The sequence below is a fragment of the Microcebus murinus genome, chromosome 4 (assembly GCF_040939455.1).
Source record: "Microcebus murinus isolate Inina chromosome 4, M.murinus_Inina_mat1.0, whole genome shotgun sequence".
Lineage (NCBI taxonomy): Eukaryota > Metazoa > Chordata > Mammalia > Primates > Cheirogaleidae > Microcebus > Microcebus murinus.
The window spans coordinates 103,098,276-103,125,947 of record NC_134107.1 but is presented as its reverse complement, the minus strand read 5'-3'; the positions used below and the strand labels follow the sequence as shown (position 1 = coordinate 103,125,947).

The window sequence follows — 27,672 nt, the reverse complement described above, 5'->3', positions numbered from 1 at the left end:
CCTGCACTGTCTGATACAGTAGCCACTAGTCATATGTGGCTATTTAAATGTAATTTTAAATAAAATATAATTTAAAATTTAATACCTCACTCACATTAGCCACTTTTTAAGTTATGGTGCCTACCGTATCGGACAGCACAGATACAGAACATTTCCATCGTCACAGAAAGTTCCATTTGACAGTGCTGTTCTGGACACGTGAAGAATTTAACTTTTATTTCTCTTTCTAGGAAGAGAGACATCATGCAGAATATTGTACAGATTTTGGAATCGGTACAGTTGAAATGGGAACTGTTTCAGAGCTGGACAGACTTTTCAAGGCTCCATCTTTCTAATAAACTGGCCATTTTTGGAATTGGTTATAACACTCGTTGGAAAGAGGATATTCGTTACCATTATGCTGAGATCAGCTCCCAGGTGCCCCTTGGCAAGCGACTTCGGGAATACTTCAACTCTGAGAAGCCTGAGGGGCGGATCATTATGACCCGAGTACAGAAAATGAACTGGAAAAATGTTTACTACAAATTTTTAGAGATCACTATTAGTGAAGCTAGGTGCTTGGAGCTGCACATGGAAATTGACTGGATACCCATTGCCCACTCCAAACCAACTGGTGGGAACGTTGTTCAATATTTATTGCCTGGAGGCATTCCTAAAAGCCCAGGCCTTTATGCCATTGGCTATGAAGAATGTATTGAGAGGCCCCTCTCACCCCACACGGAGCGACGTTCCTCGGATGCAGGAAAAGAGGGCTGTGTTGACCTGGAAACCCTTTCAGCACAAGCCTCGTTACAGGTGGAAATGGAACCCACCCGAATTACCTATTGCTACCTCGGGATCGCTGAGGTCAGGACTCTGCAGCAATGCTTATTTTTACATTTTCAAGCAAATACCAAAACCTTCAACAAAGATTGGGTTGGTATTAATGGGTTTTTGTCTCAGAACTGTATTGTGGATCCCGGAGTTTCCCCCAAATCCATCTATATCAAATTTGTAGAAGTAGAGAGGGATTTTCTTTCTGCTGGCTCTTTGGTTGAGTGCCTGGAAAAAGCCATTGGATACCCCTTAAAATTTAACAACTGAATGTCATCCTTCATAAGGATTTTGGCTCTTACCTCCTTCTTCTCTACGGCTTCCCATTACCCAGACTGTTCCTCATCCAGATGCTGCCATCAGACTCTTCATGGAAACTTTTCCACGATCGGGCCAGTACAACTTTTAAGAAATCATAGTAGACTTGGGCAGAGAAAACAGACCTCACCTGAGCATGCTCATTTTGAGCAAGCAAGATATATAGCAAACTTACATGGTGGGTCAGCTATTTCTTTTTTAAAGACAAAAAACAATTTTTAAATGGATTTTAAAGCCCTAATATAAACAAATTGTAGGTACATTCCATATTGGACAAAACTTATACTTTGAGTTTCATATGAAATTGAAAAATTGTATTTTTTTCACAATGTTTCATTTTTACACATCTCTATGTCTCTATATAAGTAATATTTACAACCCTGAATAAATAAGCAATAGATAATGGCAAGTTAAATCCTGAGTCACAGTAAATAAGACTGTTTTTCAATATCACCTTTAGCTACTATTGTATATAATTTAGAGTTTCATTTTTTTCACCGACCAAGTGTTTTGCTATTTCCAATCAGTGTTGCCTGCAAAGACCTTTGTTTCTGTGATGTACCAACTTTACGGTTGTGTTGCCGTTTAAACTTTTTTTAAAAAAAAATTAAAGTAATTCCTGGCCTCTTGGCGTACTAGTTGAGCTTTTTGTAGCAGAATGTGGCCACACTGGCAGTGGGTAGTATGCTCTGACTTTACTGCTAAGAGTGAACAGAACAAACAGAGCAGGATCTCTTACTTTCATGCACTTTCTATACCCCATTGACCAATGTCATCATTTCTTGTCAGAGTACCAAAGGCCATTGGACATCTCATTTTGTATTTCTTTTTTAAAAATGACTAGGATAATCCTTTTGACCCTAAGTGCATGAATTTGTAAGAGACTCATTCCTCATCTCTTACACTCAGTATTCAGGAGCAACTCTCTCAAGGAACACAAATAGAACACTGATGTCATCTTGCTGCCTCTGAAAAAGGAAAGTGAGGATCTAATAGAAACATCTAAAAAAGATTTTTAGAAAGTGATCCATAGAAGAGGAGATTGGAAAGTATCAGTCCCTTAGGAAAGTAACTATCATATTTAGATCTTTCAGAGATTTCTAATGGGTCAACCACCACTCCACTTAGAGGTTAGTACTCTTGGCTAAGAATAGCTTACTAATAGAGTAGTCAAGGATCACTTTAGTCTCATGGCAGGAACTGGTTAGACTGGTTATCTTTAATGATTCCCCAGCATCTCTCAGGTACTCTGCTTTAAATGGGCTGTAAATCCAGGTAAGAGCTGTCATTCTCCCCATTTTTTAATATACTACCAAAGATAAAGTTGCATATTTACAAAAAAAAAAAAATGTTCTTTTTCTGCAACCTGAATAGTCTCAAATCAATGATTTTCTCATTCTGAAACCTCTTGGTTGGTTGATGCTTATTTATTTTTCTAACAATTAGAGATCTTTAATGGGATGGCTTTTATTTATATTATTTGAGTCTGGGTTTGTGGAGTTGGCTATTTTCTGATGTGAGCTGCTAAAAATGGGTGCTAGTTCAGGGAGAGTAAATATCCTGAGAGTATTTGAATATAGCACCTGTTATGCAGACAGAGGCCTTAGGAAATTCTCATGAGTTTGCTCTTCTTTGGAACTTGGAATTATGGTCCTTAAAGGCTGAGGCCCCATTGACCATCTTGTACCTATAATCTCATTAATCTCATTAGTATTCAGTGCTTAGTGCTGTAGGAAAAAGAATTATTACCAGGAGTACTACATGGAGTCCCTAAAACCTTGCCACTGACCAGTCCCCAAACTAAGATTGTGCTTCATGCATTTTTTCTGCATCCCATCTTTTGTCGGTGTTAGTTGCTTAGCTTGGGCAGAACATTTGGGGAACATTTAGTGAGGATGTCTTAGACTCACCTAACATTATGAGAATGGGCCATTGCTGGACCACTATGAGTGGCATGGGGAAGATGGCAAAGACTGGATCCAGTATGTGTTTTCACCATTTGGCTTGGGATGGGTAGGGGTAAGGGGAAAAGAGGACAAAGCTGAGCACTGGGAATCAGAGGCTTGCAGAGAAAGTCTCTGGCTAAAACAGTCTAGAAAAGAAGACAGTAGGTTGTCAGATAACTGTGAGCATTGCTACAACAAAAAATGGACTCTTTAGACCTTAATGAAGCCTTATAACTGATTCAAGGGGGACAGAGACACTATATTCAAATGTAAGAATAATTATTAGGAAGTACTTTGGAGATATAAGATGAGGTGTAATCGGAAGAAATGGTAATGATCTGCAAGTCTCTAACATATGAAACTAGGAACTTAGCTCTTGCATGCATGTTTATGTAAGCAGTTCCCATGTCACACACAGATCATCTATGCTAACATTTTCATTATCCACCAGGGTGGAGAGCAATGTCCACCCTAAAATGCATGTTGGTGAAAGCTTTCAGAAAATAATCGAGCTGCCCTGCTAACTCCTACTACTTGACTGTCTTAGGGTCAGAAGAAAGAAGTGGTTGGAAAAGGAGACAGGAAAATTTTGGGGGGTGAAAAAGTCCTGACGAGATTGCGCCTGTGTCACATGGAGACATTCACTGCCTACAAATCCTTAGTTGCAGCTTTACTTCCCATGAGGCAAGTTATTTGGAATCTGAATTCTGAAGGAAAAGTTAGCTACGGGGAATGAATGTTGAGGCTATACCTTACGTACCTCTTGATAAGGATGAGCACAGCTTGCGTGGTTAGATGCTTTGGTGTTCCTGCGTTAGAGCCAAAAGACTCTATACTGCCTTTCTTGAGAGGAGTTATTTGAGTGACTTAACTGGTCTGTCTGAAAACAAAGAAGCGGTGTTTACAAGAGGTGGTTTGCAATGTAGACTAAAGCCAAGAAAAATTTGAGTGTGATAGAATAGGAAAACCAAAGCAAAAGCCCCCTGCCCCTCCACGCAATCTACTTGACAATTCCAAGTTCGTAGCTCCCTGAGTAAGGGTGTGAGACTGGCAGTTATCTATTCCTGTTGCCTTTGCCACTTCCGCTACCGAGTTGCCAAGTATGAGATTCCAGGGTTTGCATGAGCAAGCTAGTGTTTGCATAGGCATGTCTCAGAGTCACTGCATGGCAGGTATTTGAAGAGAAGCCAGGCAAGTCACACTAGGAAGAAGCACCCGAGAGGGCCTATGGGGCACTGTGTGGGAAAAGACCTGTGCAGTGTGTGCACAAGGCCCATACTCGGTGTTAAAATAGCAGAGAACTGGGTGGAGTAAATGGAATCCAGCAGGCCTGGCTGCTCTTCTTCTCAGACAGCTCTGCCCCTACAGCGGGCAGCGCCAGGGATTCGTTATGCTTTCTGCCCTCGGTGACCTTTGGTGACCTTTGCTCGGTGCTTGAGCTCTGCCCGGATGTTTGAAGCATCTTTTCTTGGCTACTGGACGGAGAACAGGTGCGTGCCCTGCGGTAAGGGAGCCGCGGCCGCCAGAGGGCGCATAAGGGCCTGTGACCCAATGGCAGCGGCGGGGCGGCGGGGCGGCGGGGGGAGGGCGGTTAAATTAAATTCACGGCGAACAAGATCTAGTTTCGGGAATTAAAGGATCAGAGCGAGCCTGAGCCTTTCACTGCAGCGATGGGAGGCACTAAAGATTCGGGGAATAAAGAAGAAACAGAGGACTCTGTCCTACCTTCCCGCAGCCGCCCCCTCCTCCTCGGTCAGCAAAAGGCCTGAGAGCTGTTCATGTTGGGGGTGAGGAGCTGGGAACGGAACTAGTGTTGCCTCAGTTTCCCGCCGAGCTCCTACCTTGCGCCAATCCTGCCTGCTTGGGGTATGAGGCACAAGAGCAGGGTAATCACCTAGGGTGGGCTGTTCAGGGAGGCCTTCTCTTCCCGGCCCAAGGCGAAGACGCCCGCGCCGACCGGCCGGCGCCGCCGGGACCCCCAGCGGCCCAGGGCGGCGGGCGCGCCAGGTGCGCGGCGGCGGGCGCGGCGCTGACCCTGCCCGCCCGGCCCGGGGGCCGAGCCCGGCCCTGGCTCCGGGAAAGCGGTTGATTCTGGGCAGCAGAATGGGGCCGGCACGGGCGACGCTCTGGCCTCTTCCTCCACACGCTGCGGAGTCCCGGGAGCCTCGGGAAGACGCTGCTTCCTCTTCCTCCTCCAGGGAGGCCTCCCTGGTTAGGTCGAAGACGCGGAGCCTCCAAGTTGGAGCCGGTTATTGGAGCCAGAGCCCCAAGGCGTTTAGGGTGTCGGGGGTGCGGGTGGCTCCCAGACTTCGGAGAGTCCCCAAACTTCCCTCCTTTCCTAGTCATCCTTCCTATCCAACCCCGGCGGAAGGGGAGGGTACGGCGAGAATGATAGTTCTTCAGGACCCTCCTCATTCCCCCTTGACCCCGGGCTGGCTCGTGGGGACATCAAGACTGACCCAGCCCCACCCTGAGTTCTGACCTGGTGGGGACGCGGGATCCGGCCGTCGGACGCTAGGAGCGCCCCCCCGCGGCAGGCCACCCGCGCACCCCGCCCGGGAGGACGGCGACCTCTCCACCCCCTCGAATGCCCCGCCCCCCTGTCGCCGTCGGTCCCCACCCCACCACCGGCACGCGCGAGCACAGACTTGGGCTGGAGCCGCCCGTGGTGTTAGTGGCTTGACTCCCGCGCCCGCTACGGCCCGTCGCGCAGCGTTGGCACCTGTCGGCCCGGTGTGTCCCTGAGTTGGTACCCCAGACTCCGTCGGGGCCAGGGAGGGCCATGATTTCCCTGCCCGGGCCCCCGGCGACCCACTTGCTGCGGCTTTTGTTTCTGGGGCTGAGTACGCTCGGTGAGTAAAACCCGGGACTGGGAGGGGGCTTGGGATGTGGGATGGGGTGAGCCAGGCCTCAGCGAGGACTTTGGGCACTGATGGGGAACTGGGTCCCACATGACTCCTGCCTCAGACTCTTGTTCTCCTCTCTTACCCCGCAACCGCACCCCAGGGCACCACTGGCCAGTGCTGACCTTTCTCCGCGCTTTGGCGGGGACAGGTCCCAGTTTGGGTGCAGTGTCTGTGTGTGAATAGTGGCGTGTGTGGGAGGTGGGTAAGGGCATCGCCTGAAAGACCTTTGGGGTGAGTTGTCCGAGCCATTCCTCACCTCCCACTCCCCACCCCCCACTCAGCAGAGCCAGATGAGCTGAGCCGCTAGATGAGACACTGGCTAAAGAGCTTAAGGACTTAACCCAAGCCCCCCCTCGTCCCCCCACCCCCCACACAAGCTGATGAATCCCCAAGAGAACACCCTGGTCTTCAGGTTTGACAAAGGCACTTCGTGTGTTCCCCGGCCCAGATCCTCCCTCTTGCCCCCTCTTCCTGCTTCCTGCCCTGGAAATCAAGGGAGGTGTCCCAAAAGGGTGACCGTGAGGTCATTTGGGACACAGGAAATGGGGGAGGGGTTCAAATGCCCTGAGGATAACTATGACACCACCATCCCCCCCCCAGGTCCACTACCCCATTGGTTCCCAGAGCCTAAGGGACAAGGAAAATAGGGAGAAGGGTGGCAAAGGGTCAGAGAGGAAGGGAACCAACTTGGAGCAAGTGCTTGGGAGTGTTGAAGGCCACCAGGGGCCCTAGCTTCAGCTGGAGCTGGGGGTGCTCAATGTTGCATCTGGGGAGAAAAGGACCCAGCAGGAACTAAGCCCATAGAAGCTGTTCCACTTGCTGCCTCCCAGGTTTTCTTGCCATCCTCCTTCAAGGATCTGGAATAGGGGGAAATGGGGGGGTTTGGGATATCCACTTTAGCTCATTTCCGTCAGGATGGAGGACGCCAGGCAAGTAAGGCCTGAAAGGATGTAGAGTGAAACTCAGTTACAATGACAGGGACTGAGATGGAGATGCTAGGTCCTGCCCGTGCCCCTTTAGCCTGGTCTGCATCCCAAGCGTGTTGGGGCATGAAGGAGTCCCCAGACAAAGTGGGTCTCAAGAGCAGCACACCCCCCCACCCCCACCAGCCACACCTAACGACTTCCGGCTTCTCTAGGCTTGGTGGGCCTGACCCATGATCCCTCAACTTCTCAGCCTGGCTCTCCCAACTTTAACCTCAGCTCCTCTTTTCCTTCTGTGGGAGGGGAAGTCTCTGAAGTAAGGGAGGAAAATCCAAGTTTGTTTCCCGGGCATCCTGGACATAACCTGCAGCTCATCTGCAGCGCCCCCTTTTTCTATGCCAGTTCTGAGCCTCAGTTTGCCACACCGAAGGCTCCAGGACTCAAAGGCTCTACCGGGCGCCAGGGGGTTTCCCAGCTCCTGCCGGCCACTTAAGGGTTAAGTGGCGCTCAGGACGGCGGTGGCGCGTCGGGCAGGCACCGGCTCCGCTCTCCGGGCTCCGGGCGAGGCCTCCTGCTCCGCGCGCTCCTCCGCGGCTCAGCGCTGCTGCCCCTGGGGCGTGAGAAGCCCGCGGGGGGAGTTTCTCAGAGAAAGAGGGAGACTAAAAATAGTAGCCCTGGGGAGCGGGCCCATTTCGCTCTCCTTTGGCCCTTGCCTGCTCCCTCACTCTGGTCTCCGAGTGCCGTGAGCTGGAAAGGTCCCTTCTTGGGCTGCCCCTGTGACCTTCACTCAGGCCCAGCCAAAATCCTTTCTCTCCCAGAGGCACCGTGAACCCCTGGGGGCCAAAAGGGCCGACCAGTTGGGGGGGGCACCCAGGACAGAGGGCCCTTTTCTGCTCCTAGTTTCTGACTGCGGGCTAGGACAGGGAGCATTTGTCCAGCCCCCAGTGTGTCCATTACTATCTATTGTAACCCCCCTCTACCTTTTGCAACGTGCAGTTACAAATGGGGGAGGTCGCTGGGACAGTCTGTGCGAAGGAAACTCGCGCCCCTCCCGGGACGCAGGCAGTTTCCGGGCGGGAACGGTTTCTGAGCGCTTGGTGTGCGCTGCGGAAAGGCTAGGAGAGAGCCCGCACCGTCTGCGGGCTCCCGGCCCTGCCTCGGCCCAGTGGCCCACGGACCGGGTCCCCAGGGGGCGTCGAGCTCCTTGAGGCTGGAGTTGTTTTCGCCCGCAGAGCCTCCGGTCTAGCGGCCCCCCCTTCATTGTGTTCTGCCTTATCACCGGGTACAAGTTTCCTGCCCAGCCCGCGGGAACCTGCCAGGAAATGGGAAGGGGGTGCTGCGAAGGCCAAGGAATCGGGGTGGGGGTTCTGTAAAGACACGCCGCGGGGAAGCGGTGGGGGTGGCGCGCATCCTGGCCGGATCGGCCCGGCCCTTAGAGGCCTGCAAGCCGGCGCCGCGAAGGCGAAGGCCGAGAGCGGGCCTGTCCGCGGCCTCTGCCCGCGGGTTGGCCGCCTGCTCGCCACGCGGAGGTGGCGTCTTGTGTACTCGGGTGCGGAATGCCGAGGCCCGAAAAGACCAGGGCCCGGGAGTAGGGCGGCCAGCGTCCTCAGGCCTGGCCGAGTACAAGCCCAATGCCATTCTCCAGAGGGCTTGGCACGCAGCCGCTCCTTTGCCTCTCCGAAAGGCAAAACGGGAGCCTGCCTGGACGCCACGGTGCAAACCATAGGCCCCTTCCTGAAACCGGCACTCCAGTCCGCCTCCTGCACCCGGGACACGCGGGGAAGCTTTGTGCTTGTCCGGAGATCGTAGTTCGCCCTGCCTGTAATTCCCTGCGACCCGAGAGGATCCGCCCAGATCGCCCGGACCTCAAAAGGTTCTGGGGTGCTTTCTGGGTCCGCTTTCCCAGGGAAGCCCGGCGCATTGGGACTGAGCGGGGAGGCCGGGGACCACCGCAGCCGCTGGGCGCTTGGGCGCTGGGCCGCTCCTCTCTCTCCTGCTCTGGGAGTTCAGAAGGAGCCGCGGCGTTAATCGGTAACTCGGCAGCCTCCCAACCCCCTCCGCCCGTGAGAACGCTGGAGCCAGGAAACCCGGTTGTCCGGACCAGCGTCGCTACTCTTCCTTGGCCCTCGCCCGGAGAAACTGGGGAGGCAAGTGGGCTACGTGGGGTGTAGAAAAGTAGATCTGTCCTTCCTCCTGAGATCTTCTCCTCCTGGCTGGAAATCGGCCCCCTCTTCTTGGCGCTCAGAAATCTGCGCCTCTGGATACGAATAAATGCATATAAATGTGGCCTATCCGCGCTACAAACCCAGGGGTTGGAGGTGGAGAGAATAAGCTCTAATGAAATTGAAAGCAGGACACTGGGTCAGCGGGCCCTGGGCACTGCTCAAGGCCTCCGGCCGCGGGACACCACGAGGTTATTTCCCGTTCACGCGACTTTTTCGCGACCCCCTCCTCCAGCCGCGTGGGACGGGGTGAGCGACAGCGCCGAGCCGGGAGCCAGCCCTCCGCGCTCACGCCTCCGCGCTCTTGCCTCCAGCGTCCCCCTCGCGGGCCCAGCTGGAGCTGCACGTGCCGGCCGGCCTCGCCAGGTTGCAGGCGGTAGAGGGAGCAGAAGTGGTGCTCCCGGTGTGGTACACCCTGCAAGGGGAGGAGTCTTCGGTCCAGCGGTGGAAGGTGTTCCTGATCTGGCTCTTCAAACAGGAAGGGAAGGAACAGATCCAGGTGAGAGAGGAAAGCATCCCGGCCGGTGGCAAATTTCGCCCAGCGGTAGGCTTAGGGAAGGAAGGCGGGAGGGGTGGCCAGGGAATGGGGGCCCAGGAAGGAGTTTCAGGGATAAGCAAGTGTCCTTACCGGTTTAGTTTTTGTTCTGATATTGGAGGCTTCCCCAAAAGAATTTTCCTTCGCCCCACTTTCCCTAGAAATCCAGCACACAAAACACCGCACAAGCTGAAAGGCATTTTGCTTAGTTATAGGGAGTGGGGGAGGGGCGGGGCTTAAGGAAAGGGGTCAGGCTTAGGGCCAGTAACACAACTCTTTTTTTTTTTTTTTTTTTTACTTCTGAAGTACATCTTCCTAAGTAACACAACTCTTAAAAGCTGAGCATGTTCCTGTTTTCACATTCTCTGCTTTGGACACTGTCATGTCATAGGCCATTTCTCTACCCAAATGATTGTCATCTGCTCCCTGCCCCTTTATGCCACCTTGAGAGGCGAGGGGCAGCCCACCTGTCCTCCTGTCCATACCTCCCACCTGTCCTCCTCACCGGACCTACTCAGAGGAGGATTTACAAAGAAGCAAAGGGAACAGTTTTCAGAGCCCCTCACTTGCATGGGCTCCTTCCAAGGTCCTGGAGAATGTGTTCAAGCAGGTCATTTGATTTTTTTTTTTTTTAAGATATTTTTAATCTTCTTTTTCCTGAAGATGCTGCATCCCCCGCCCCCCCCCAATTGTATAAGTTTCAGGCCCTACGAAACCTGGATCTGCCCCTGCAATCTAAGTTTGTTTCATCCATACTGCCTATTTACATTATCCCTCCTTCACCCATTAGCCACCTTTCTAAACATCTGGAGTGAGAGAGGAAGAAATAACACATAAGGGATTTTGAACTGAACTGCTCTGGTGAAGAGGACCCAGGGGCAGGGAGAGGGTGGCTGGGAAGACAGGGGTGGATGGGGAGCTGGTACAGATCAGAAGGATGGGTGTAGATGAGAGGTATTCGAAGAATGACAATTTGGGGGAGGGCGACTGGCTGAGCCTGTGGGCACAGTGCACACGTGTAGTAATAACGGGGAGGTGTTATGCCCACACCAGGTGTTGTCCGACTTCAGTGGGAACACGACGTCAAAAAATCCGAGAGTATCCCTGCTCTACCCCAAGCCCTCCTGGAATGTGTCCCTGCACCTGCAGGGCCTTCGGGAGACAGACACGGGCTCCTACAGCTGTTCCGTGAATGTGCTGGACAGCCAAGACGTGGTTAGGGACTCTGGCGTCAAAACTTTAGAACTCAATGTGCTGGGTGAGTGAGAAGCACACACTTCTGGGTCCCTTCCAACACCCAACCCCACTGGGAGGTGTGGCAGCTGTCCCTCCCAAATGGCTGAGTGAAAGGGTTGGGGGAGGGGCAAATGGAGTGACACAAGGGTATGAGGATATGGGAGGAGAAGGATCTGTGGGTCCCTCAGGTGTGGAGTTTCATCTGTGTCCCCTTGCCCAGTTCCTCCAGCTCCTCCATCTTGCCGTCTCCTGGGCGTGCCCCGTGTGGGGACCAACGTGACCCTGAGCTGCCAGTCTCCAAGGAGTAAACCTGCTGCCCAATACCAGTGGGAGCGGCCACCCCCGTCCCCCCAGGTTTTCTTTGCACCAGCTTTAGGTGAGAGCACTTCTGGAAACAGCTGGACTGTGGCTGGGGAGGGGAAAGTACCTAGGAGTTACTGAGGTGCCGCAGAAACTAGGGTGAAAAGGGGAGGCAATGTTGGAAAGTACTGGGAAGGGGAGGAGGAGGGAGAAAGATGGCCCACCAGGGGCAGGCATGGTGCTGGGTCCATTCCAGTGCTGTATGCTGTGAGTAAAGAGGCTCTGGAGCAAGTGTCTCTGTTCAAATTCCAGCTCTTCCGTCCCCTGGCTTTGTGATCCTGTGCCTCCATTCCTGCATTTGTGAAATAGGGATTTTTACACACACCTGTTTGAACACACCAATGTGGTTTGAACAACATTTCTAGGGACAATTGAAACATTTTTAATATGGAGTATTAGATGATTTTAGATAATTATCATTAATTTCTTAGGTGTGGCAATGGTATTGTGGTTATGTGGGACAGCATACTTATTTTTTGGAGATTTCTGCTTAAGTATTTACTTTAAAATGTCTCAGTAAGAGAGAGAAATCAAATAAATATGGCAAAATGTTAGCAACTGTGGGATCTAGGTGGTAGGAATATGGATTTTCATTTTGCTCTTTTTATACTTTGCATTTCTTCTAGCTTCATTTATAAAGAAGCAATTTTATTTTTTTAAATAGTACTTATTTCCTCATAGGTTCATTGTGAAATTTTGGTAAGTTGGTACAGGTAAAGAACTTAGAGCAGTCTTTGATGTGGAGTAGGTAGACAATAAATGTTAACTGTTATAGTGATTAGTCCATATAACCTTTCTACAGGAGGGTAAATTATATTGTCCCCATTATACAGATGAAGAATTGGAGACGCAGGTATATGAAATAACTTGCTTAAAGTCACAGAGCCTATTCTGGAACCTAGGTTTTCTAGTTCCTAGCCTAATGTTCTTTCTCTCTCTTACTGCCTTTCAGTGTGATGAATATAAGAAGCAAAAAGAGTACTTTGGTTTTTCTGTATGTCACTTCCCCTTTAGCTTCCTTTTTCAGATATCAGTTAGGGCCCTTGGGGAGTGGAAATGGAGAGGGGTACTGATGGAGAGGGGTACTGAGCTGAGTCCAGCATGCTGGCTGTCACACCTTCCCCTCCATCAGGGAATAGACAATCTGTGACTCCAAGAGAGTCAGAGGGAACATTCTAGAGGAAGGAGAGGAGGGGAAGAGTTTTTTGTTTTTGTTTTTAATGGGAAAGAGATTCTCTGGACTGATGGCTAAATTGTGTCCACAGATGCCACCCGTGGGTCTCTAAGGCTCACCAACCTTTCCACTTCCATGTCTGGAGTCTATGTCTGCAAGGTCCACAATATGGTGGGCAGTGCCCGGTGCAATGTGACACTGGAAGTGAGCACAGGTCAGTGAGGGGTAAGTGTGGTTAAGGAGAACGGTCAGTGGGGGTGAGGTGGGTCACAAGAGGGGATAAAGCCTGTCTGATGAGGCCTCCCCTTATAACAAGACAGGGAGCTTGCTCTGGTGAAATATTTGTACAAATGTTTGATCAGTGACTGGCCATTTTCTGTTTGACAGCCATCCCCTCTTCTTAACATGGAAAAAGACAGAATGCGTATGGTGGCAGTGAGGACAGTGGGATTGGAGAGGGGTAGGGAACAGCTCAGTGTCCCCCTCTAATTCCCAGCATTTTCTAGGGCCTAGGGCTGCGGTGGTAGCTGGAGCTGTTGTGGGCATCCTGATTGGTTTGGGGCTGCTGGCAGGGCTGGTCCTCTTGTACCAACGCTGGGGCAAGAGCCTGGAGGAGCCAGCCAATGATATCAAGTAAGTGTCCCTGGTCTCTGCTGTATTTGGGGATCTCCTAGCTCCCCTCACAGAGCCTGGGATTTCAGGCAGCTCTCATCTAATGGAAAGGTGAGCAGTAGCTGAAACACTTCTATGGGCAGATTTTAAGGGAGAGGGGGAGGAGGGTTGAAGTATGGGGGGAGATGGGGAATAGAACAAAGTGTGTGAACTCTCACCTCCTTCCCCCTCCCACTTCTGACCTCTTATTACTTCTTTGATTACTAGGGAGGATGCCATTGCTCCTCGGACCCTGCCCTGGCCCAAGGGCTCAGACACAATCTCCAAGAATGGGACCCTTTCCTCTGTCACCTCAGCACGAGCCCTCCGGCCTCCCCCTTCCAGGCCTGGTGCCCTGACCCCCACACCCAGTATCTCCAGCCAGGCCCTGCCCTCATCAAGACTGCCCAGAACAGATGGGGCCCACCCCAAGCCAACATCCCCCAGCCCTGGGGGGGTTTCTTCCTCCGCCCTGAGCCGCATGGGTGCTGTGCCCGTGATGGTGCCTGCCCAGAGTCAGGCTGGGTCTCTGGTGTGATGGCCCTGTCACTCTTTGATGAACCATCTGGTGTCTCTCCTTCCCGTAGGGGTCACCCCTAGCACAGAGGCCTAAGTCTTGGGAGGGTAGCCACACTCCAGACCTTTAGTCCTCTGCCCCCACCTCTCTTTACTATGAGAAAACTGAGTCTCAGTAAGACACAAATGTCCAGGAGGTAGAAGAAGAGACCTGGGATTGTGAGGAGCCTCTACCCACCCCTTCTCCTCCCTGTGAAGCCAGCTGAGTGCTGCTGAGATTGGCTGCCCACCAAGGGCCCTGGCAGAGACTGCTAGTCACTGGGTCCCCCAAGCCTCCTTGATCTGTACATCACCCCTGTCTAACACTGTGCTTTGTTCCCGCTCCCGCTCCCTGCATTGATATAACCTGTCCTGCTGGCTTGGTTGGGTTTTGTTGGGGCAGGGAATAGGGAAGATATCTTTTAAACTAACTTGAAATGTATGTTTTTTGTTTTTATTTTGCCAATTTCAATAAAGATACATTGTGTTTGTATGGAGTAAGAATCAAATTGCTTTTTCAAACTCAGAATTTCAGAAGTTGAGCTTCAGGATGATGCAAAGTAGATCCCTACCCAGGCTTTGTACCCAGGAGTGCTTCTCCACATAGCCTCAGAGCTTACCAGCTCCAGATGGCTCTTCTAGAGTTTCCTAGAGCGGCCCCCTCCCATAGCTCTAGAAGAGTCATTTGTTGTCCTGTGGAGAAGAGGAGGCACAAAGAGCCTGAGGTGAGGATACCCTAACCTGCTCTGACCAGCAATGGGATGGGATTGTGGCACTTTCTTTCTGTGCTCCAGGCTTGGGGCTCCTGCTTCCTCTTCTGGGACAGGGGAGAGGAAGCTGACTTGTGGTCCTTTCTCCCAAACCACTGAATCCTGACAAACCCTCGTGCTTGCCCATGCGGAACTGAGACCCTGTGTTGTGAGGGAGAGCTGGGCATAGGATGTGGTGCAGGTCCATGTCTGAATTCTGCGATGCACTTTCCTACCAAGGCTGGGGTCTCCTCTAGGTGCCAGTTTCTCTGCCCATAAAATGGAGTGGCTCTGCGAATGGGGGCTGTTGTAGTTTCCATGGAGACTCCTACCTCAGCAAGTGGTGAGAAGAGGGTTTGGGAAGGAATAAGAACCCTAAGGGGACAGAAATGGTCTGTGGCCGGGGCACATGCTCCCTGTGTCAGGCCTTTGGGTGGGGATGTCATTTGCCGGCTCTGGGGGGGATCAGAATGCCTCCCTCTTCCTCAAAAGTCTCACTGTCCCTTCAGAAGTCCTATTCTGAGCCCTTCCCCTCAGGGTGTCCACCCCAAGGCCAGCCCTTTTCCCAGGGCCTGGCAGCTTCAGAGGTTGGTGGGAAGAGGAAGGAAGAAGGGAGCAGAGCTAGAGTGATTCCAGAATTGGGCCTTGAGGAGGGAGGAGCGTGTTTTTTACCCGAGGGTGCCAGCCTCTCCCCTTGTTTGCTCTGAGATAGTCAGTCTTGTTCCTGCCCGGCACCAAGGCGGCTGCCCTTGGGGCGCTCCCGTCCCTCCCAGACACCCGGGAAGGGGGACCATGGCCAAGCTCCCTGGACCTTTTGTCTGCGGGGCCCTGCTGGGATTCCTGCGCCTAAGTGGTGAGGAGGGCGGGACCTCGGGGAAAGCTGGGGGGCCGAGGCCTGGCTTGCCTGGCTCCTCCTCTCCTCGGGCCTGGGCCTGCTCCGTCTGGGCGGGAGCAGGGGCTGGGGCGTCCTCTGGGGGGGGGTCCGGGAGGGGGGAACCGTCGTCGTCGAGGCCGGGAGGGCGGAGGGGAGAGGTAGGCAAGCCGGCAGGCGAGTTCATCCTCTCGGTGGCAGAGGGCTTAACCACCGCAGGACCATTGTTTTCCTTTCTCTGCTGAACACACCCTCCTACCTGGCCCAGTCTCGGCCCTTTTACCCACAAAAACCCGGCCAGGCTGTGGGCCTCTCCCTACCGAAACTTCAGGTTTCAGGACGGGAGGGACGGGAGGGACTGGGTTGAGGGGAGGGGTTGCGCTCTGGGGGTGGGGGGCAGCCATGGCTTCCAGTGTAATCACCCAGGTGTGGGTCGGACCCTCCAGATCACGGGATTTGGGTCTCCAGCCCCAGGGCTAGCCGTGGAGGTGAAGGTACCCTCGGAGCCGCTGAGCACGCCCGTGGGCAAGACTGCCGAGCTGGCCTGCAGCTACAGCACTTCGGTGGGAGACAGCTTCGCCCTGGAGTGGAGCTTTGTGCAGCCTGGGGAGCCTATCTCTGCATCCCATCCTGTGAGCTGAGAGCAACTGTGTCGAGTGGGGTTGGCAGGGAGAGGCAGGAGCCCAGGTGGGGTCGGGAGGGTGCGTCTGGGCATCAGGATGCTTGGGTAGAAAGGTAAGTGGGCTTTTCCTAGGTCTTCTCAGGGCTGCAGTCTGCTTGACCCTACATCATCCCTTCCTCTCCCGTAGCTCCTATATCCAACTCACCTATGTTAGTGCAGTCCTAGTTTCAGTTAATAAACTCATCGACGATAAGGCATTGTAGTTAATATTAGGACAATATGCTGCCTCTTCTAGGACTATTTGCCTGAATCCCCCCTACCCTGAGTAGAGAGAGCCATGCTTAACTGAAAGCAATGAATCTAGTTCATCTAGCACCTGGAAGGGGCTGGTGTTTGGGGACAGATAGACCTTTGTGGTTCTAGCTAGAGTATCAGCCTCCCTGGCTGATGTAAGTGAGGAGCCTCTTATTCTCACTTTTATGAGGAAGGATTGTAGAGTTGATGCCAAGCAGGAAAAGGCACATATGTGTGTTTTCTACCTCTCTCCAGATCCTGTACTTCACCAATGGCCATCTGTATCCAACTGGTTCTAAGGCAAAGCGGGCCAGCCTGCTTCACAACCCACCCACGGGAGGGGTGGCCACCCTGAAACTGGCTGATGTCCACCCCTCAGACACTGGAACCTACCTCTGCCATGTTAATAACCCACCAGATTTCTACACCAATGGGTTAGGGCTAATCAACTTTACTGTGCTGGGTAAGGCAGGCTGGGGACCCGTCAGCCACCCACGTACCTGAAAGCTTGTACTGGCCCTACTAAATCTCCCCATGTCCTCATTTTCAGCCTGAGCACACAGCTGCACTGCGGACCCCAGGGGAAGATATCCCCTTCCCAACTCTTCTAATCTAGATGGTCCTACTCTGACTCCACCCTCCACAGACAGAATCTCCTCCCTCAGGGCCTAGTAACAAAGGGTGTGAGAGAGAAAGCCTTTCCCATGTGTGGGGATCTGAGTCATGCCCCCACCAGCTCCCTGGTGAGGGAACCTCCCACGGGTAGCTAGATTCTATTCCCAAGGTCAGTGGCAGAAAAGGGGAGTGGCCATTAAAGGAACAAGGGCCCCTGTCACTGAACACCAACTTTGTATTCAGAGCTTCCATCTTACCCCAAATCAGAGCCTGTTCAGAGATGAACAACTAGAAGAAACTATTAAATAGTCTGGGGATGTTTAATGGAAAAGACATGACCTAGCATGTGGTGTATGTCTGCTGTATTCAAACAGATGAAGGACTGCCACATAGAGGAGAAATTTTCATTTCTCCTTTCAGGGCCAGAGGGCAGGAACTGGATGCAGTGGGTGGATATTGCATTAACACAGATTTTGGCTCACCATAAGGAAGAATTTTCTAACAATCAGAATTTCCAATAGTGGAAATCCCTTCCTCAGGATGCAGTGGTGTGTGGACACTATTTGGTAGGGGGTATTGAAGCAGGAAGTCTAGTGTTTAATGGGGGCGGGGTTGGAAGAATGCTGAGGTACTTTCTGTGGTTTTTGCAGTGCCTCCCAGTAACCCCTTATGCAGTCAGAGTGGGCAAACCTCTGTGGGTGGCTCGGCTGCACTGAGATGCCACTCCTCTCAGGGAGCTCCCAAGCCAGTGTACAACTGGGTGCACCTTGGATCTTCTCCCACACCCTCTCCTGGCAGCATGGTTCAAGGTAAGGGCCCAGGGCATCGGGAAGAGGGGACTTGGGATCTGAGCAAATCTGGTCTGAGCCTCCACACCCACATGACTAGTCCCATGACTAGGAGTATGGGGCACACCGCTGGACCTTTCCCTGACTCTTCCTTGGCTTTCTGTATTGTTCCCTCCTGTCTGCTTCCTACACAGTCTGTAGCTGGGTGACCCTAGGGGCATTTTTCAAGCTAAATATACCCTGATATCCTGGAAGAGAGTGGAGAGCAGGGAGCATTCTGATAATTCCCACTTGTCTGCTTTGGGGAGACTTCTTTTACATTTCTTAAGGGTCATGAATCACTTCCAAACTTCCAAAAGAGGAAACTGAGGCAGAGAACCTGGACTGGCTTGAATCTTTCAGCCAATTTCTTTGGAGGAACCACATACCTAAGAGCCTTAGCTACTCAGGTTTCTCTTGCTGGCTCCAGCTACTCTGTCTCCTCCCAGTCCTAGCAAACTCCTTTATCAATCCAGACACACACCCTCACCCTCAGCCTCCTGGTGTGTGCTCTGTCTTCTCAAGCAAAGGCAAGCAGCTGAGAAAAGCATTTGGGTCAGCTTAAAGCAACCCCACAGGATGCAGTTTCTAGCAATCAAACCTTTTACCCCCAACCAGAAGCCTGACATTACTCAGTAAGCACCCCACCGCAATTCCACTGCCTGTTTCTAAGCCCTCTGTGTGCACACAGACCCCTCAGCAGGCAGCTATATAGGGTAGAAAGAACACAAGTTGCAGTGGCTTTGGAATTCCTCTCTGGTCACCTCGGACAAATTACTTCCTTTCTCTGAACAAGTTTCCCCACCAATAAAATGAGATTAGTCCCTTTCTGACAGAATTGTAAGGATGAAGTGAAATGTGCTTTCTGCATAGTAGGTGCTCACTGTGAGTTGAATGAGTGGCGGAACACTTCCTCTTCATCCTCTAGATGAGGTGTCTGGCCAGCTCATTCTCACGAATCTCTCCCTGACCTCTTCGGGCACCTACCGCTGTGTGGCCGCCAACCAGATGGGCAGTGCATCCTGTGAGCTGACCCTCTCTGTGACTGGTAGGGGATGCTGGGCAGATGCCAGACTGGCAGGCTTGGGCTGGGGAGGGCTGCATGAAGCTGTCTGAGGATGGGCCAAGGGAGGTCTGCAACTCTGAGGGGGTCTGTGTCTCTTTAGATCCCTCCAAAGGCCGAGTGGCTGGGGCTCTGATTGGGGTGCTCCTGGGTGTGCTGTTGCTGTCAGTTGCTGCCTTCTGCCTGATCAGGTTCCAGAAAGACAGGAAGAAGAAGCCCAAAGAGACCTATGGGGGTAGTGACCTTCGGTGAGCAGGAGGTCTTGGGGGTGGTGCAGAGAGGGAGGAAAGGGCTTTGGTTAAGTGGGTGCCTGCAGCCCTCAAACTCTGACACTGTAAAATGCATTTTGGGGTAGGGGGCTGCTGCTCAGGCCTGGGACTTGGTGGTGACAGCAGTATAAATATGTATTTGCGTGTGTGAGCAAGGTGTACAGGGTGGGGGGGGTTGGTTCACAAGCTGGTACAGAGACAGCTCAGTTTGCAGGACTGCCCCGCCCCTCTTCATACTTAAAAAAGTTTACTTTTCTTCTTTTAAGGCATTTTCATATATACTAACCACCTGGAAATAGTGGTGAGAGGTAGCTGCTTTGTCCTGAGCATTTGGCTAGTTTAGTTCTGTGTGAGGCAATCAGGAAAGGAGGGGGGAAACTGCCTCTTCCATCTACTGTAGCTGCTAGTCCGGGTCCAAAACTTGAATTCAGATTCAGGCCATTTCCTATCCTTCCTAGAGTGGTGTGTGTGTGTGTTTGGGGGCTGATGAGGCTTGGAATCTTCATTTTAACCAAAGTTCCACAGATGATTCTTATGCATAGTAAAATTTAAAAGTCCCCAGGTTAGACGATGGCCACCCTCCAAAGGATGCTTTTAACATTCACTAAGAATTTCTCTATATCCATCAGGGAGGATGCCACTGCCCCAGGAATTTCTGAGCAAACTTCGGAGAGGGGTGATTCTAGCCTCGGGCTCCTGGAGAGGCCCCCGTCTGCCAGCACTGTGACGACCACGAAGTCCAAGCTCCCTGTGGTTGTCTGAATTCTCCTGAACCTGAGGGCGGTGAAGGAGGATGTCAATAATTAAAGTCTTTGGGTACCATATTGACTTCTTCCTGCTAGTATGGCGAATTCCTCTAGGCGGCTCAAAGAGCATTACCAGTAAAGGAAGGAAGGAATGAGCTTGAAGTCCCGGAGACGACGCCTTAGCAGGAAGTTTGGCTGGGTCAAAGGAGTAGGTTTCAACCTAGGTACCTCTCCACCTCTGCCCCCATCCCCCGCCCGGTTTCATTTGGTCAAATGAGACTTGTCAAGCTCCAGGCGGTGGCCTCGTGCACCCAAACTCTCTCCACCACCCCCTCCCTCCGCCGGCACCCTCTGAACACTTGGACATTCCTCTTTATTGTTCACATTCCAACCCAGCACGGTCACATGCACACACGGAGATTAAAAACCTTCCGGCCACAGCCCCAGGAGCCCTGCGGGGGACGGGACCAGCAGGGGCGGGGCAGGGGCGGGGCCGCGGAAGACTCCTCCTACCGAGCCTTCCAGGCGCTCGGCGTTTGCATAAACAAGAGAGCTGGAAAGGCTGCTCTCAAGAGTGCGCTAGGGAGAGGGGAGGGGACATCACAGGCAGGCGTGGGGTAGGGACTTCCCTTCCGATCAGAGAAAGGGGCGTCTGACGCCATGAAAACCCTCTTCCCCCCTCTCCGTGCCCCAGGTCCTGGGGCTAGACTGGGGCGGGAACGGCACAGAGACGCAGGGCGCCCCTTTCGGCTGCGCACAGAACGAAAGGACTTGTTCTGAGTGTACTTGGGTGACGCTTAGGGCGCCCTCCGCAGTGCGCGCAGGGAAGCGCGCCGAGGCTGCGGAGGCAGAGCTGCATGCTGGGTGCGGGGAGAGGTGGGCGAGAAGCAAAAGAAGGAAGATTTGGGAGCACAGGGTTAGGGCAGGTCGGGGAGGAAGGGCAGATGGGAACCATACTGGACTGGAGACTAACTAAAAGGGCAAGGACTCCGCGACGGAGCCTGCCTGGGAGAGGGAGTCTCTGGGACGCGGGGGGGCTCCTGAAGCTGGCAGGTTGGTGGGAAGGAGGGGATCACAAACACGGCAGGAAGTCTCGTCACTGCGAAGGGGACGCGGCATCCATCTCTCCTCGGGAACTGAGGAGAGAGAAGGTCTGAGAACCCGTCCTCTCCTGGTACTTTTCCTTCCCCCTCCCTTCTCCTTTTCTGAACCGGGATGGCTGGGCAGGGAGTGCCAGGGGCCCCAGCCACCCAGAACCCCCGTCCGAGTCACTGTGCTGAAATGAGCCCCGCGGCAGGTACGTGTGCGCGCCGCGGTGTGCGTATGCCCCTCGGCCAGGCTTGTGCAGCCAAATGGGGGTGACTGCGTATCTGTGTTGGGCCAGGTGTGTCCCCGTCGCAGCCTCAGGCGCCTCGATGTATCAGGAAACCCGCAAGCGCAGGGTGCATGTCCCCAGCTGGGAGGGGTGAGGGCGGGCAGAGGGACGGGTTGGGGATTTGGTCCTTTTCTCCCACTCACAGCTCCCACCCTGCCGCTTCGGGGCCGTATTCGTTACCTTCGAAAATGCTCAGTTCTTCTTTGGTCCAGGGCGGGGCAGGAGGGAGGGCGAAAAGGGAGAAACAGTGAGCTCTCGGCACCCGCAGCACCCTCAGCCTCCTCCCGCCCACCCACTTCACGTCTCGGATTTCTGGTCCCCCACCTTGGCTCCCTACACACCCCTCTCCACCCGTCGCCCCCCATAGTCTGCCCCTGTTCCTTCGGAGGAGGGCTGGGAAAGGACAGCCTCCAGCCCGCCACGCCCGGCCCGCCTCACCTGGCCTAGTCTCCGCTGGGGCCGCCGCCCGCGCCTCCCCGGGCGCCCCCAGCTCCGCCCGGTCCCCCAGGGCCTGGGCCCTTCCGGCCGCGCTCTCCGCTCTTTATCTTCTTTCGCGCCATGTGGCCCCGGAAACTCGCCTGGATTTTGGCAGCGGCCGCGTTGGCACCGGGATCGTCCAGCGGGATGTCCAGAATGTCGTCGTCTGGCTTGGAGCAGGCGCTCTCCTGGGGCGGGGCAAGGGGGTTCTTATGGGGTAACTGGATCGAGATCCCGCGGGGTGGGACAGGAACAGAGCCCTGGGGGATGCAGAGGAGGGCGACGCGGGGGTGGGAGGTGGAGAGAGGGGAGCAGAGCGTGGGGAAGGGATAAGGCAGGGCCGCACTGGGGCAGGTGTGTTAGGTGGGGGGAGTGGCAGGCGAAGAGGAAGGTTCAGGGCCAGGCGGACACAGTTGTGTGCCCAACTCAGGAAAGAGAAGCGCACGGTGGGTTGGGATACAAGAAAGTCAGGCCCACCAGGAGCGGCCGAGTTAGAGGAGCTGCACAGCTGATTGGTGGTTGGGTTTGGAGGAGCAAGGACAACAGCAGCAGGCCATCCTGGAAGTGGCCTTAGGGCTCCTGCTCTCAGAGGGTGCCTCCAGCTCAGAAAGTCCCCTTCCCAGTCCAGGATTCCCTGGAGAGAGGGTGTAGAAGACTCAGCAGGACAGCTCTTTCCCTGAGTTCTCAGTGAGTCAGCCTCCCTCTACCTAGGGCTGGAGGCCCAGAGGTTGTTTCCTATTGCTTCCCAGGATGAGCTCAAACACAGATGACAAAAGATAGTGTGGAAGGAGTGACAGAGAAAAGACAAAGAGAGGAATTATGATGATAGCTACCATTTAATCACTTACCTTGTTCCAGGTGCAATAACGTAGTGTTTTCTAGGCATTATTTTACTTAGTCCTCAAAAATAAAGCTATGATGTACCTTTTAATTGTTATCCTAGTTTACCTCTAATAAAACTAATGACTGGAGTGTTTAAAAACCTACCTGGGGTCTTACAGATAGTTATAATGGACTTAAGATTCAAACCTTTGTATGTCAGAGTCCAGAATATATTTTTAACCCCTACTTTGTAGGATAAGCAAATGCACCCCAGAAAAGAAACCAAGGCTCTACCACTTGCTATGACTGCATGGTCTTGGGCAAGTTATCTAATCTGTTCCTATCTCAGCTCCTTCATCTGAGAAATCAGGATAATAATAACCACTTCTATGGGTTGTGGGGAAGAACAAACAGCATGATATGCATAAAGTTTCTGGCACAATCTAGTTGCTCAATAAATGGTAGCTATTATGGTTGTTTTAAATAATAAGTTGATGCAAAATAGTCGTTTTCATGGGGCCCAAAGTGGTCATTAATAATTTCACATGGTTCAACCTAATAATAATCCAACCCTCCCCTGTGCCCCAAAGTAGGTTTCTGGTTCTCTGACAGCCTGCCCTCTTTCCTAGAAGAGGTTAGTGAACTGATGGTATTGATTGTGAAAGCAAGGCCCTGGATTGTAGAGATTCAGCTCCTGCACCCCTTACTTCCAGCACTAGTGAGGGTTGGGATGGGGATGGTTACTATACGGTTGGAAGGGCATTTCTCCTTTGATTTGGCCCTCTGGCTTCTACGACTTTGTGCTCATTTTTTCCATAAGGCCTTCCACAGCTTTCGCTGTCTCTTTCTTCTAGGACATGAGATGGCCAAGGTCTCACACACGGTAACTCAGTTCTGCACATTCGCCCTCCACCAATCCAGTTCACAGAAGTGGATAGGAAATGAGTGAGGCTTCAGTGGTCACTGTCCTGGCCAGGTTCTGCCCCAGGAGCACAGGTTGAAATTCCAGATGCCCAAGCCTAGGTTTACAAATGGCTCCCTGTCACCATGTTTCCCCAGGCTGTCCTCATTTCCTGGGCTTCAGAGTTCTTCCATTTGTGCTTAAGAAGCCCACAGTTGATTTAAACACACTTAAAAGGAGCTAGGAATAGGCAAGTGGTTGTGGATGGGGCTTGACAAACACATTCTTGTCTTTCGCAGGTCTGGAGCTCTCTCTGACATCTTATTCCTCACGTAAAATCAGAAACAACTCCTTTGGATTCTTTGATTCTCAGAGTTCAAGTCTTTCTTGGCATATTATCAGGGAACAGTTAGATTTCTTCTCAAAAAGGAGCAACAACCATAAAAAACCATTCCTGACCCACCTGTCCTCGATGGCCTCACAGGAGGTTGAGCGGAGGAGGAACCCTTCTGGAAAGGGTATCTTCCCCCAACCATGCTAAGACCCTGCCTGCTGTCACCACCCACCCCTGATGGATCCAGAATGGAAACCTGGAACAACAGGCAAAGCCACCCCTGACACTCACTCCGCTCTTCTCCAGAATCAGCTCCCTCTCCCTGCAGCTGAACTCTCAGGACAGAGCTGCTAAGTGGCAAAACTGGAAGGAGAGTAAAAGGAATCCAGAAAGGGGCTCATTGGTCATGACGCCTGGGCTGGTGCCTTCCAAACCTAAGACCACTGGTGCGTGCCTGAGAGCTCCATGTGAACTGAAAGACAACTGGCGAGGGCAGGGGTGGTCGTGGCGGAGGAAGTGGAAAGAGCACTGGTTGACAAAACAGGACTCATGGCCTCTCGTCCCCGCTGCACATGTCACTTCACCTCCAAGAGTCTCATTTTCTTCAGCCACAACTAGCACTTGGCCTAAATGAATAAAGTCTCCTTCAATACCCAAATTTTAATAGCTTTCAGGCTTTTATCCCTGTCTGTTGCTTGTTATGTGAGAGGAGGCCCTATGCTAAGCACTTTGCACATTTTACCCCATTTAGGCCCCGTTTAGTCAGGATAGAGCCTCAGAGATGTTTGGTAACCTACCTAAGGTCGCTTAGCTGACAAACCGTGACAATGACTTGATCAGATTCAGTAGCCTCTGCTGTTAACTACTGCCTTAGGGCAGGTAATTATTTCTATGAATTCAGCTGGACCAAGTCAACTAGACTCAACAAAAGAAAGGAGCTGGATCAAAAATATGTTTCCAGGCCAGGTGCGGTGGCTGACGCCTGTAATCCTAGCACTGGGAGGCTGAGGTGGGCAGATCGCTCAAGGTCAGGAGTTTGAGACCAGCCTGAGCAACAGCGAGACCCCATCTCTACTAAAAATAGAAACAAATTAATTGGCCAACTAAAAATATATAGAAAAAAATTAGCCGGGCATGGTGGCGCATGCCTGTAGTCCTAGCTACTCGGGAGGCTGAGGCAGGAGGATCACCTGAGCCCAGGAGTTTGAGGTTGCTGTGAGCTAGGCACGGCACTCTAGCCTGGGCAATACAGTGAGACTGTGTCTCAAAAAAAAATGTTTCCTTGCCTTTTTATATTAAGTGAATGCAGGAAAAGTCATATATATGTGGCTATGTAAATCAGCAACTGTAACATTTGAATCAACAGCTCTGTCTCAAAAAAAAAAAAAGCAGCTCTATTTTCTTCTTCCTCATTTCTGTCCGAGCCTCTACCAAGGGGAGAGAGGGAAGAAGGCAGGACTAGGCTCTTCCCAAACACCAGCTGAGGCAGTCAGCGCTGGAGAGCCCCAGAATGAAAGGTGAAGAAGGACTTGTCTCTAGCTCCCAGAGGTACACTGTTCTCTTTACAAGTCCCAGCTACCTTTCAGCACTGAGCCCAGCCCTGCCCTTCCCCAGTCCTCTACCTCATCGCGCCTGCTTATTCTTCCTGCCCCTTGCACAGTCTGAAAATGTCTCTCTTGCTCAGCCCTTTGTCTCTGCAGATCTAGGACAGGGAAGGAATGAATTGGGAAAGCTCCTATGCACTGGGTACACTGGGAGAGTTGTGTATATGCTTCCTCTGTACCTTTTGAGGGGCAGCCTTCCCTTTTTAGGGGACATTGATTCCAACTACATCTATCAATTCCTCAGTATGGCTTCCTGGGCACTCAAGAGCACAGTTCTGGGCAGACCAGGGCCTGCAGGCAGGGCCTCCACATCCTACCCTAATTACTTGTGCAGACACTAGAGAAGACAAGCTACCTTCCTTCCCTGGCTTCTTGGATCCCTTGCTTACTCATCTCTTTCCACTGGCCATGCCTCCTGCTTCCCCTTCCCCAGCAATACTGCCCCCTCACTCCTCTCCCCTTTCCCACGTATATCCCAGAGCCCACCATGCATTTATTTTCTCTACTTTGTAAAACACTGCGGGGGGTGAGGGGCTCTTCCTCAGTGGAGCCCAGGAAAGTGGAGTCCCTCTCACGACAAAAACTGCTTCCTGAAGCATAATAAGCAAAGGGAAAAGATTGGAAGGAGATATTTTATGGGGGGGTGGGGGTTCCTCCAGGGGGAGGGGGTGGGGTTGGAGATGATTGATATGTTTTTTTCATACTTTTCTTTAGTTTTTACATTTTCTATGATGAGCATATTACTTTTACAATGAGGAAAAAACAGTACAGATTCAGAGGAGAGGTTAAAGTACAGCTATTGGAATCAGATAGGGCGATGCTTGAATCCTGCCTCCTTGGGAAGGAAAACAATTTAATCTTTCTAAACCTCAGTCTGCACATCTGTGAAATAATACCACCTGACAGGGTTGTTGCAATGATTAAATATAAAGTGGTAGGTACGTGGTAAACATTCAAAAACTGGCAACCGTTATTGACACTAATAAGAGTTAAAATTACAGCAATCACGACTTGCCCCCAAGTTTTCTCTGCCTCTTGGTACCCAGACATAGGGAAGTCTCAATTCTTATAGAACTGGGCTATCCTTTCCTTCCAAACCCCACTTCTTTTTTCTTTTGTACGCCATGGGGTGGAGGGTGGGACAGCAGGCTAAGTCAGTAACCTTCTTGTATCATTCTCTGGGTTGACTGAACGAGAATACAAAGACTTTGGAGTAGTCTTTCTTCATATGTAGGGGCTAAAAATAAATAAACAAACACAAATTTTATATACATATGACCACTGCACTCCTCCAGTGAGCCAGGAGGCAGGTCCTGTGCCAGGCGCTTTCACACCGAGTCACCTGAGCAGCAGCGCTCTGTGGCTTTCGGCCCTAGGAGTATCCAGGTCTCCGTGTGGGCGCCGACAAACCGCAGACACTTCCCCCCCTGGCCAGCAGGGCTCTCTCGCGGCCACTTCCCCCAGCCCCCTCCGGAGCGAGAAGGCGTCGGGGGCCGGGCACCCCCCGCCCCTCCGCCCTGAGAACCGCGTTCACTAGGCGCTTTGCTGCTCATCGCCAGTACTAAGCTAACCCAGGTGAGCCGGTCATCCCAGCCTGCGCCGCACAGGGCGCTCGGGCGGTGGTTGAAGGGCCGCGCGGAGCGGCCGGTCCGCCCGCCCAGGCGGCGGCGGTGGGAGGCGGAATGGTGGGAGCCGAAAGCCAGGTGAAAAGGGCCGCCGCCGTGGCTCCTCTAGGCGACGGTTTCCAGCATCTCACTGGGGCGTGTGTGTGGGGGGAAGTTCCTCTTCTCGTCTAACCTCCTGCGTCCCTGTGGCAGAGCCCAGCCGAGCTCCCAGTCCAACCTAGACTGCCCGGGTGATCGGCGCTCAGACGCCCCCGCAAGTTGGGGAGCATTTTTCCTGGGGCTTCCAACTCAGGCGGGCGCCTTCCACCACCCACCACCCACGTCTCGGCAGGCACCCCTCTTTGCTCCCAGGTCTTCCGCACCCACTTCCATTGCTTATTCGCCGTCCAGGGGGTTCTCGGGCGCCCCTTGCCCCAGCCCCAGCTGAGTGCCCGTCCCCCAGGCCCTCTAACTTACGGTGCAGCAGTCCATGCTGGTGTTGGGGGTCCTTGCCTGGGGCGGAGGGCGGGGGTGGGGTCAGTGTGATGCTGGGTGGGGGCTCTGGGGCTGTGGGCCGCCAGCCGACCCGCGCCGAACCAGCAGCTCGCCTCTCCGGTCCGGTCTCCCGCGCTCGGCTCCGCTCTCGAATGTAACCTGAGCCCCGCGGCCCGAAAGCCAATCAGAAGAAGCCTTCGGCAGGGTGGGCGGGGAGAAGTGGAGGGAGGACCACGCCCTCTCTCGCCTCCTGCCCCAACCCCTCCGCCTACACGCTTGCATCCATTCCCCCTACACACCCCATCCTCCCAACTCCGTCCCCTTGCTTGCTGCGTGGCAGACTGCCAGGCAGATGTACGCTGGAG

At 52.8% G+C, this 27,672-nt stretch overlaps 4 protein-coding genes across 7 annotated transcripts in view; 3 read left to right on the top strand and 1 right to left on the bottom strand.

The window, feature by feature from the left end:
- The window catches only part of MSANTD2 (Myb/SANT DNA binding domain containing 2), a 35,568-nt gene extending 30,985 nt beyond the window's left edge, over positions 1-4,583 (top strand). For both annotated transcript variants that reach the window (XM_012752509.3, XM_012752508.3), the window contains exon 4: positions 231-4,583. In XM_012752509.3, the coding sequence (XP_012607963.2) occupies positions 231-1,083 (853 nt within the window). In that variant the 3' untranslated portion in view covers positions 1,084-4,583. The remainder of the gene's footprint in view (positions 1-230) is intronic.
- A 1,108-nt stretch (positions 4,584-5,691) lies between these two features.
- On the top strand, positions 5,692-14,136 carry ESAM (endothelial cell adhesion molecule). The gene is made up of 7 exons (XM_012752515.3): positions 5,692-5,929; positions 9,443-9,627; positions 10,717-10,921; positions 11,120-11,275; positions 12,525-12,647; positions 12,940-13,066; positions 13,313-14,136. Exons 1-7 carry the CDS (start codon positions 5,860-5,862, stop codon positions 13,620-13,622), a joined length of 1,176 nt encoding a protein of 391 aa, XP_012607969.1. The 5' UTR covers positions 5,692-5,859; the 3' UTR covers positions 13,623-14,136.
- Positions 14,137-15,043: 907 nt separating this feature from the next.
- VSIG2 (V-set and immunoglobulin domain containing 2) lies at positions 15,044-19,773 on the top strand. 2 transcript variants are annotated; one of them, XM_012752516.2, is made up of 7 exons: positions 15,056-15,241; positions 15,728-15,891; positions 16,431-16,638; positions 17,441-17,599; positions 18,546-18,665; positions 18,784-18,928; positions 19,579-19,773. In XM_012752516.2, exons 1-7 carry the CDS (start codon positions 15,181-15,183, stop codon positions 19,709-19,711), a joined length of 990 nt encoding a protein of 329 aa, XP_012607970.1. In that variant the 5' UTR covers positions 15,056-15,180; the 3' UTR covers positions 19,712-19,773. The 2 variants fall into 2 exon arrangements, with proteins under 2 accessions (XP_012607971.1, XP_012607970.1); XM_012752517.3 differs by lacking the exon at positions 18,784-18,928 and having other exon boundaries at positions 15,044-15,241.
- A 276-nt stretch (positions 19,774-20,049) lies between these two features.
- Positions 20,050-27,458, bottom strand: NRGN (neurogranin). 2 transcript variants are annotated; one of them, XM_012752519.3, is made up of 4 exons: positions 27,290-27,458; positions 21,509-21,735; positions 21,251-21,271; positions 20,050-20,831 (listed from the first exon to the last, which is right to left on the bottom strand). In XM_012752519.3, the coding sequence occupies exons 1-2, from the start codon at positions 27,302-27,304 to the stop codon at positions 21,514-21,516; spliced, it is 237 nt and encodes a 78-aa protein (XP_012607973.1). In that variant the 5' UTR covers positions 27,305-27,458; the 3' UTR covers positions 20,050-20,831; positions 21,251-21,271; positions 21,509-21,513. The 2 variants fall into 2 exon arrangements, with proteins under 2 accessions (XP_012607973.1, XP_012607972.1); XM_012752518.3 differs by having other exon boundaries at positions 21,251-21,268; positions 27,290-27,457.
- Between the last annotated feature and the right edge of the window lie 214 nt (positions 27,459-27,672).